This window comes from Vigna umbellata, chromosome 1, assembly GCF_029865625.1.
Source record: "Vigna umbellata cultivar VRB3 chromosome 1, Vumbellata_1.0, whole genome shotgun sequence".
In the NCBI taxonomy this organism is placed as follows: Eukaryota; Viridiplantae; Streptophyta; class Magnoliopsida; order Fabales; family Fabaceae; genus Vigna; species Vigna umbellata.
Window position 1 is genome coordinate 17,622,099 of NC_142165.1, and position 10,881 is coordinate 17,632,979.

The 10,881-nt window shown below is 29.8% G+C and overlaps 1 protein-coding gene across 1 annotated transcript; it reads right to left on the bottom strand.

Annotated features, from left to right (window-relative positions):
• Window positions 1–579: 579 nt before the first annotated feature.
• Window positions 580–5,685, bottom strand: LOC124827454 (abscisic acid 8'-hydroxylase CYP707A1-like). The gene is made up of 9 exons (XM_047300519.2): window positions 5,371–5,685; window positions 4,839–5,160; window positions 4,453–4,602; window positions 3,966–4,214; window positions 3,760–3,846; window positions 3,364–3,442; window positions 3,070–3,176; window positions 2,797–2,915; window positions 580–897 (listed from the first exon to the last, which is right to left on the bottom strand). Exons 1-9 carry the CDS (start codon window positions 5,571–5,573, stop codon window positions 798–800), a joined length of 1,416 nt encoding a protein of 471 aa, XP_047156475.1. The 5' UTR covers window positions 5,574–5,685; the 3' UTR covers window positions 580–797.
• Between the last annotated feature and the right edge of the window lie 5,196 nt (window positions 5,686–10,881).

The following is a 10,881-nucleotide window of genomic DNA, read 5'->3' on the forward strand; positions in this document are numbered from 1 at the left end:
ATATTAAATAATATTTGAATTTTAAATTTAGTTATTATTAAGGTGATGTAAAGTTTTTTTTAATAAGAAAAAGAGAAAAATAAAAATACATTTATTAAAATCAAAATAAATTTTTTTATAAAATTAAAGATATAAAATAATAATAAAATGTTAAAATGTTAAAAGTAAAATTTTTGGAATTAAAGTTACATCTGATAGGTGTAGAAATCATTTATCATTAACAAAACAAGAGTTCATTTAATGTGGTAGGTTCCTTATATTAACTCTGAAATGACCCTTTTAAAATGACATCTTTAAATAATCTGCAACCACCAACCACTCCACCTATACGTGGCATTCTTGCAGCATCTATCTGCTACATTCATGATGATCGTGACAGAAGGTTGATTATAGGGCCAAAGCCAGATTATGTTCCATGTCGATTACTTGTCATGTGATAAAAACACACACGTCTTATGTACATGAGTTGTTGGATACAATTTTTTTCTTCCTTAATTTGTTGCATTATTGCTCCCAATTTTGATACATAACTTATACGTAACAACAGAAACATATAAAAAGTGTTTTGACAGAAAAAGATAATTGAAACCGATATGCTTGAAGAGAGAAATACAGCAGCACCCTCTTTTTCTTGTTTGTTTGAGGGGTGGAAAATGATCAAGGATAGAGGGGTAACAATTGAAGAGCCCCACCATGGAAAAATAAAAATCAAAGAGTCAAACTAGAAAAGAAAAGATAAAAGGTTTTTGTGACTTCGAAAAGTGGGTTGCTTGTTCTTCCCATGCTCTACTTTTTCTCTAGCTGGTAGATTCTCTCCAACATCTAGCTGGGAGTCCATTCAGTGGCAAGGGGAATGGACCATACTGAATTCCACCCTTGGATCCTACCACTTCCCACCTGTTCATACAAACACCAACCCTTTCAGTAATCACATATCAAATTCATACTACCATGCTCACAATCCTTTCCATAAAAGATCTACCTTTTCTAACTTTCTCCAACTTATACATGCTTTTATGCATAACATACTCATCTTCTTTTGTTTTCAATCTTGGTACAATTCATTTTCAACTATTCAACCCTATTGGGGTATATGTCCAAATTAACACTTATGCTTCTGCTTTATTCACCACTTGATTCGTTTCCAAAAACAGAAACCACACATTCTTGAAGCTTTTCTTTAGTTCTTCAAGAATATATTTGATGTGTATAAAACCTTGTCCATTGTTGTAATATATTGATGCATGTAAACCTGTATGTCAGTACTTTTTTTACTCTCGTTTCATTCTTCACAATAACTGAATTAATTAAAATACAAAATAATTAGTATATATAAAATCGTACCGATGTTGTTTTAGATAATTCAGCATTACTCTTTTCTGACAGACATACTTTACACCCAATGACGCCCAGTTCTGTCATGTGAGGAAACATTATTACCATGATACTTGTAATTCTTCAAACAGGTCTCATGTAACTCAACCCTACCAGAGCAACGTGTTCATTTTTGAGCTCTTTCCAGTAGGGTCATATCACCATGTTTGCCTTCAAGAAAAAGGTATGTTTCTACTTCTGCACACTCAGATTCTCTCATCGTTCTTATTCCTCAATTTTTTTTAAAATCTAACAATATTTATGCTTTATTTTGTTACAGTATATATAATAACTATTTTAAAAGTAATAGATATATTCTCTTTACCGTCTTGATATGAATGCATATCATGCACAGACTTTATATTTTCATATTCATCACATTTTTAAGATTTCGAAAGTAATAATCGATTTTCATTATATTAGCAAAATTATTAGTATATTATCCCTAAACTTTTAAATACTGAAGTAGGCTCAAGAGTTGCATATTAATTAGGAAAATTATCAAGGCCCTTGTATTAATATTTCCATTATTTTGAAACAGCTATTATTCTAATAATAGTAGCATCTTCACTCTTTTTATTATGCAAGGAATAAAGTATTTGAAATAATTCTTTTTATGAAAAATTGAAATAAATAAATAAGCAAAACTAACCACACATTCTCTATTCGACCAAAATTTTCATGACTTGTTTGCAGATCATTGTAAATGCTTAACTATAAGACTTGGCTATATATGTTTATAACTAAAAGTAACAAATTTATAAGTATAATCAATATAAATTATCTATATCTTTTTGTATTTTTAAAATTGCACTTTCCTTCATGTCAAGTTTTCTCCCTCCACTTTCAACGTTATTTGTCTCTAGAAAATAAAATGAAAATTCCGTGTGATGTTTGAAAATGATAGTTTGAACGTTCAATGCAGAGAGAAATCTATTTCGTGGAGTTTTGGGCACAAACTTGCTTTTTTTTTCTTATTGTAATGTTTATGTGTAAATACAAATGTCTTCATAACTTGAAACTCAGTATAAAAAGTAAATCAACAATAAGAGTGTTTCCCCAAAAATTTATATATCAGGTATTGGTCTCCAACATAAAACTTTTGAATGTGTTATAAAAAAAAAGCATAATTTTATATGCCAAATTTTGGAAATCAAGAGAATGAAATAACAGTTAGCCAATTAAAAATTAGTGAAAATATAATTTTGAAAACATACTTGTATGTGTGAGTGATACTGAAATTGATTTTGGCTGTCAGTTTATATGGGCCCTTTTAGTCATTATTTTTCATCAGTCAGTATGTACTGCTATAGATGCTTTTAAGCTGTCTCTCCTAGGTGTTAATAATAATAATCCGTATGATCATTCTTCTCTTTTTCTCTGTTTTTGGCATATTCTTCTCTACTAATTAAACAACAGTACCTAAATTTGGTGACCAAATGATGGATCATAATCAGTGTCTCCAGCTTGGCAAGCTCATTGCCAGGGCAGGCATGCACTCCACTACCAAATGGCATGAAAGTATTGGGCTTTGGTGCCACCTATGCAAACAAACAACAAACATCAACAGTTGTTCTTGCCTGTTTCAAAATGATGAAATGTCTTTTGCCGTACACAGTGATATAAGATTGATTAATTAGCCTTATCCATGCATAAACCATTACTTTTTTTCTTTCTTTTCTCATTCCATCATACCTCAAACCTTGAAGGGTTGAATTTCTGAGGCTCTGGAAAAAACTCAGGATTGTGGTGAATATTTCTGAATAGAGGCATGGCTTTCCACCCTTTTGGTATTAAGAATCCTGTGGTCAAATTCCATGTCAGTCATTTATTTATAAGACCATAAGTTTTCAAACGAATATGGTTTCACTTTAGGCCTTTGCAGAATGTGGTTTTAAGAGCTCATGATATTAGTCACTTTGCATGGTGCATTTTTGGACCCCAAGAAAAAGTTTGAAATCTTGCATATATGATAAATATTCTTCTTACCCTTGTACTCCACATCAGCTATTGCCTCTCTGAAAGGGAATGAAATAATGCTTGCCATTCTCAAACTCTCTAACACAACCTGACCAAGGTCACAGTTTCCCATTATTAGTCACTTGCAACAAACTCACTCAACACTTACTTAAACAACAGGAATCACCACGGACTTATAACACGTTTACTTTTTGTTTTGTTGAACCAATTATGGATATATAAGATGAAAGAACTTTTCCAAAAGTGAAATATATGGCTGGCTGCTTTTAAGTTATGAAAGAAAACTGTTTTAGTTTATTTAAATCAAGATAAACGATTATTTCAGCTCATGTAAATCAATGATATCATTTAGTTAATGAAAAGAAAACGAAAATTCTGAATTGAAAGACAGTTTACTGAGCCTACCTTGTGAGTAATTCTCATGTTTCTAGTCTGATCCCAACTAAGTGGTAGATTACCGTCATTAGACTTTTGAATAGCCTTCTGCTCTGCCTGCAAAGCCAACATTACCACAAACCATATTCATTATTACTAACATGAACATCAAATACTACAAACCTTTTTCTCACAAAGAAGATAAGCTCAAGTTAAAGTTTCCTTTCTTTATATACCTTTACTGACTCCAGAAGTTTCGGTTCATCATGCAGGTACTTTACAACCCATGTCATGGCACTAGCTGTGGTGTCCTGAGCAGCAAAAAGCACCCCAATAATGTTATCTGCAATTTGGTCATCAGATAACACTTCTCCTCCTTCACCTTTCCAATTCAACAGACAACTCAAAAGATCCCTTTCGACCAACTTCTTCTCCTTCCTCTCACAGATAATCTCACTTATAATCTTCCCGAGTCTCTTTCTAGCCTACAAAGAATATATACACGTGTGTGTTTGTGTGTGTGAGTAGCTTTTCATACTTCCATTCAAACCAATTACAATATTCTTGATGCTGAGAGAAATTTTGAACAAATGCAACTGATGTGATCCTTATAGAAAACCTTGAAGTTGTAGCAAAAAACATGTCTCAACAACATGTCTTTTAAAACCTACTAAACACAGTAATTAAGACATGAATTTGTTGAACACGATCAGTATTACTTACCAGCAGTGCTTTTTTGTACTGTGTTCCTGGAATGCAAGTTGGGAAGGAATTGTAACCAGCATCCACAATACGGTAATTCTTCTTTAGCTCCTCCCTCGAACGTGGCTCTAGATGGCCAAAAGTTGTGAGGATTCCAACTTCAAAAGAAATCTGCACGCAAGCATTCAACGGTTGACCACTTAAGTTATTGACCCTTATTACACCATGGCACACTTACAGCAAAAGTATACATAAAAAAATGCAGAAAATGCGAGACTCACAAGTGCTTGAATATGAATAATAATATTATAATCGATCCAATCATTCGTTCAATGTCAGGGAACTAATTTAATATAATATAAAAAGAACAGTACATATATATGATGTTGCAGGAAAAGTGAAGCTACCCTTTTCATTTCCTTAAACATGTTAATGATTTGGCCATCACCCCAAGAGTTCATGCCAGATAACACTAAGGCTTCAATATGGGGCACCAAGTTGCGAAGTGCTTCAAAAGAAAGTGACCTCTGAACAAGCTTCCTCAGACGAGTGTGGTAGTCTCCCTGATGGAAAAACAAAGCAAAAGGACCAATCAAACGCTCTTTGCTTTTCGGGTAAGTTGGTTTGAACAAGTGAGCTTGAGTCACTAGAACAAAGCGTGCAGCCTCAGGGCTGATCAGCATCACACAGGGACAACCCAGGATGTTGGTCTTAAATATTTCACCAAACCTAAAATCAAACATGTTGGCAATTACATTCACAACTTCTGTCGTGTGTGCATTAAAATGTGAACAAATATAACTATATTAACTCCTTAAAGTTATATTCAAAACATGAAAAATCACATCTGAGTTGAAAAACGAACACGTTTATGTAGTGTAATATAATATAATATATTATATGCATGTATGAAGTGGAAGTATGAGAGTGAGAAGAAACCTTTTGTGTTTGGTGGAAAAGTAGACATTTGGGTCTTGGGAGTAGAGTTGGAGGGTTTCTCCTATGTACGGCCATCCCATTGAACCTGGAGGGAGCTTTGCGGTTGTTTGGTTCTGAGGTTTTCTTCTGTTTAGTTTTGGTAAGAAGATGAATGAAAATAAGGTAAGCAAAATGACAATGATGTAAGCGAAAATTGCATCCATTGAGGGTGTTACTGGACTCTCTTCTTTGGAAAGTCAAAATGTTAGGCTTTTCATATAAAAAAGGGAAAAAGAAATAAGAATTGCAGAATAATTTGAGCTCTGCTAATATGGAGTCATAAGGGGGGGAGAAGCAACCTTATATAGAACAATAACAGCACATTCTCATCCTTCGTGTTCATGTGGGACCGACAAAGTAAGGAGTTAACTTTATCAAGCTAGAAGTGAGACAAATGTGTATGAAACCTCTAATGTTAACATAAATCATTAGGTTGGAAATGAATAGATTATTTTGTATCACATAGGTGGATCATGTATATACTCTTTCTGTTATATCAACTTGTAGAATCTAATAATTTAATGAGAAGAGTAATGAAGAAATAGGTATGTTTTAAGTTGAATGATTATTGTTTAGGTGAGAATGTGAAGGTTTGATTAGGATGAAGATTTAAAAACTGGAAAGAAAGAGAGTTGATATGACAAGATAGAATTTGTAATATAGGAAAATGGCATAAAAAGTTGAATGTTTTTGATTTTGTTGTTTGAAGATAGTGAGAAGATGAAAAAGAGGGAGTGGAGTCTTGGTTGGTGGTGAGCAGGGGGAGTGGCATCCAGCTAAGGAACCAGATATGGAATTCTTAAGATCTCCGAGGCTCCACTTCACTGCCTTCTACTTCTATCACCCTCACTGTCCCCACCTATGATCCTTCTCGGACCCACTTTCTTCTTCACTCAAATCACGCTCACTCCCCTCATTTCAAACTTCTCTCTATTTTTCATCTCTTTTTTCTTTTTTTATCAATTAAAACCCTACATAAACAAAAATATTAAAACACTCTTCTTCCCGTCAAACTTGTTAGTATCCATTTTTTGAATATTTGTTGAAATATTATTTCAGCCAAATATAAAAACACGTTGTTTGATTTCTTATTACTTTCAACCTTAAAAAAAATTAAACCAAACTAAATTAATTTTTATGATATATTGTTGTTCTTATCATAGTCCCATCAGTTAGGGGTGGAGGTCAAATACAATTTAAATATTTTTTCAATCTTCCATACATTTTTTAAGGATAGAACATATATTTTAAAACTGACAATATCTTAAATGCATAGTGATTGACTCTAACAATGTCACTTGACAAATTTGTTAATGACAGACTTGGGATCGGAACATGAAAACTCACCTTGGAAACCGATAATGGAACATTCGATCACTTAAACCCTCCATTGGGATAACGAGTCATTTCCTTTACACCTCAACTGAAGACTTATATGTTCCTACCACATTCAAGTCTTACATCACTAAAGAATCAAGATCAAGCATAGTTTAAATATTTCTTCTTTCTTTCATCCTCCAAAATGCTTTTTAATGAGATGAAACTAGAGTTTCTACAATGGTCAATATCTCAAATGCATTTTAAACAATGTGACTCAACAAACTTCAGTTTAAAAATATTTATTCTTATAAAACAAATTCAAATCCAAAGATAATCATAATAGTAATAATATGATATTTTTATTAGGACAATTCTTCTTATACCTCATCCATATATTTAAATATATATATTATGTTATTCCTTTGTCTTAGATTTTTTAAGGCACTAATTTTGTTAGGCACTCTAGGTTTTCTTCTCCTACAATCATGTATATGAATAAATAATATTTAAATAATTAATTTTAGTTTGATTTTTAAAGTGTTAAACAAAAAGTCGAACCAAATTACTTCATCATGAAAAGAAATTCAAATTCATAAATTTTAGTTATTGATTTTATTGTGAACACTCTTGTTAATATTATTGAGATTTGTATCTCATTCATCTTAGGTCTCAATATACCTGAAGCCGCTTCCATATTATTCTAAATATTAATTAATAATTCTTTTTATAATTAAAAGTTACAATAGATACAATGATTCAATATTAAAATAATAAATATTTTTTTCTATTGTCAAATATAAACGGAAGATAGATAGAGATTTGATCGATAATATTTTATTTTGATAAAATATAATTTTTTTGATAGATTTTATTGACAGATTTCATTTTTAGATTTTTAAATTTTATTTATCAATAAAAAATTTTTTAGTGATGAATACATTAATAATATCTATCAGTAAATTATAATTTTTATTATCAACAAAAAAATTTGTTAAAATAAATTTATTGGTAAAATTAGGTGATAATTTTTAATGTTCATTATTGATAAATATTGTTTTCAATAAATTATGTCGTTAAAATGACACCAAATATTTTGTTTTGTACTTCATTCATATTTTAAAATCCATTAGTAAATTTGTTAGTAATGAACTTTTTCAAATTTGTTAGTAAATTCATTGGTAATGATTTTTTTAAATCTATCGATAAATTTGTTGGTAATTCAATTTTTTTTTTAAATTTATTGGTAAATAGGTTGATAATCCACTTTTTGAAAATTTTGTTGGTAAATCTTTTGATAATTCTACTTTTATAAAATATGTCGAAAATTTTACTGGTAAACTAACAGTTAAAATAAATGTTAATTTTTTTATTAAATTTAATAAAATATATATTATAAACTAATTAGAGTTAGATGAGAAGAAGAATAAGAGAAGAAAAAAGAGAAGAGAGGAGACACTACCAACAACAGAGGTGAAGGTGGTGGCTACAATAATTAGGAAAGAAGAAAAAGAAGAAGAGATGATGAGGACTGAAGAAAGACAAAGAGATGCCGGAGGAGGAACGTGAAAAAGAGGAAGAAGATTCAAAAATAGTGAAAAATGATGGTAATGGCGAACTCCACAATAGTGATGATGACATTCTCGACAAAAATGACGACAGAGACTTGATAACAACAACGATGACGAACTTAACAACTACAGGTGTAATGGATACAACAACGACAACAATAATGAAAGATGAAGAAATAAAAAGATGAAAAAAAGAAAAAAGACAAAACTGAAAATGAAAAAGACAAAATCGTAATTTTTATTAATGATTTTTACTAACTTTTAGAATTCATTTATAATTACCACCTAATTTTGACCAATGATAAAAAAAAATTTTATTTGTTTCGTTGAATGACCATTTTATATCGTGGGTCAAAGTTTAATTTAATTTTTTTAATGGAATAATCACCCACATTAAATACGAAAATCAATCTTTTGTATTTATAAATAAATTACATAATTTTGTAGGGAAAATTGTAATTAGTTTTTGTATTATATCTTAATAAATATAAGTATAATATACGTAAAATGAATTAAAGCACATAAAATTAATTAAAATAGGAAAAAAAAGATTTAGAATATAATAATGGTTTTGGAAAATTTAGCATTACTACTAGTTTGTAACAGACAAAACTTTACACCCAATGAGAGGAAACATTATTATAGTGTTATGTGTACTTGATCAATCATGGTTGTTGGAAGTGAAGCCCACCACCGCAACGTGTTGATCTTTGTGCTCTTCCGGATAGGGTCCTTTATCACCATCTCTGCTTTCAACTAAAATAAAGCATTTTTCCACTACTCTACCTGACAAACTCCACATCATCTTACTATTTCTTATTATTAACAAAAATATTAATCTTTTTCTTTTAATCATCTTTATGTTCAAAATATTTTCCTCTATTAATCTTTTTTATAAATGTTCTATCTTAACACTTTTTATTACTTTTACTTAAATATAAACTTATATATCTTTAGTTTTTCATGACTTTCAATATCTTTGACAATTTTTTAATCCTTATTATAAAATGTAAAAAAAAAAATGTAGATTCTGATTGAAGTTTGAAAATGATAGTTTGAACGTTCAGACCAGAGAAGAATCTATTTGGTGGAGTTTTGGGGCAACTGCCCCCACAAACTTTATATATTTTTCTAAATATAATGGTTGAATTATTTCAAATGTTTTCATAATTTGAGACGCAATATAAAAAGTTAATTTTTACGGTAGTTTTTCCACTATGTATATTGGTACCACATTTTGTTTTTTGAATTTGTCTTCAAAATATCATTTTATAAAGTCCATAATCAATTGTATAAACTAATTTTAGTGAAATGTAAATGTAAAAAAGATACACCATCGATCGATTAGTATATATTATTAAACTTATTAAATATACTGATTTATAACTAAATAACCATGTATATAAATTTATATTGTCCTTCGAAAAATCTGTTACTCTTAATTATAACTCTACAAGTTTATGAGAATAAAAATGCGCAAAATCAACTATTTTGAATCCAAAAAAATAAATTATACAATAAAAACTAAATTGTAATGTCTTATAATTCAGTTTTAAAAAATTAAACTTATGAAATTATATTTCAGTTATATTTATTAACTTAATTTTTTTTTATTTTTACTTATTTGAGAATTTTTAGCATTGTAATTTAGTTTGACTATTATCAAACTTCGTTCAGGGTTGATCCAATCAAATTTGGTCATTTTCGATTAGAGTTGACTTGAGGAATTTAGTCAATTTTCGATAAGACTAACTTAGTCAAATTTTGGTTAAGAGTGACTTGATTGAGTTTCAACCGTACCCCCACTCAGTCGAATTCTGTCAATTTTCGATTGAGATTGACTCGATTGATTTACAGTCAGGATCATCTTAACCAAGATCATCACAACCAAATTTCATTAATTTTCAATCAGGATCGAATCGACCAAATTTCAGTCAAGACCAATTCAATTGAGTTTCAACAATGATTATTCTTATTAAATTTGAACGATTTTTAGTGAGATCAACTCGACCAAATTTTGGTTAAAACTTACTCACAATTGTGAATGTGATTACCAAATTTGATCAGACCAACTATATAGAATTATATTGTGTTTTAAAGTTGAAAATAAATTCTAATGCAATTTAGTGTAATTCAGTTTTAACAATGTAATTCATTTTGACTATAAAAAAAAAAGTCTTGAATGCCCATTATACTTATTTACCGATATAAGTAATTTTGTCTATATCGAAATTAACTTAACTAATACATATGGATATATTAAGAGAGAAATGTAAATTTTTTTTGAAATGAAAAGAAAAAGTAATACGATTTACGTATTTGTCCAAGTTAAAAATCATCTATTTTCTGTAGAGTATAAAATATTAAATAAGAAAACGTAATTTAATGAGAAAAAACACAAGGCTTTTTAATTCTTTGCTTCTTAGTTATGTGATTTAAGATCGTTATTATATTCTTCTAAATAAACCGTCAACGCTTTTGTCTGTAGTCTTTCTAAAAGGTACATAAATATGAGGATTTATTTAGACTTAGTATACAATTATTTTGAACAGCTTAAATGATTTTAAAAATTAATCTTAATTTT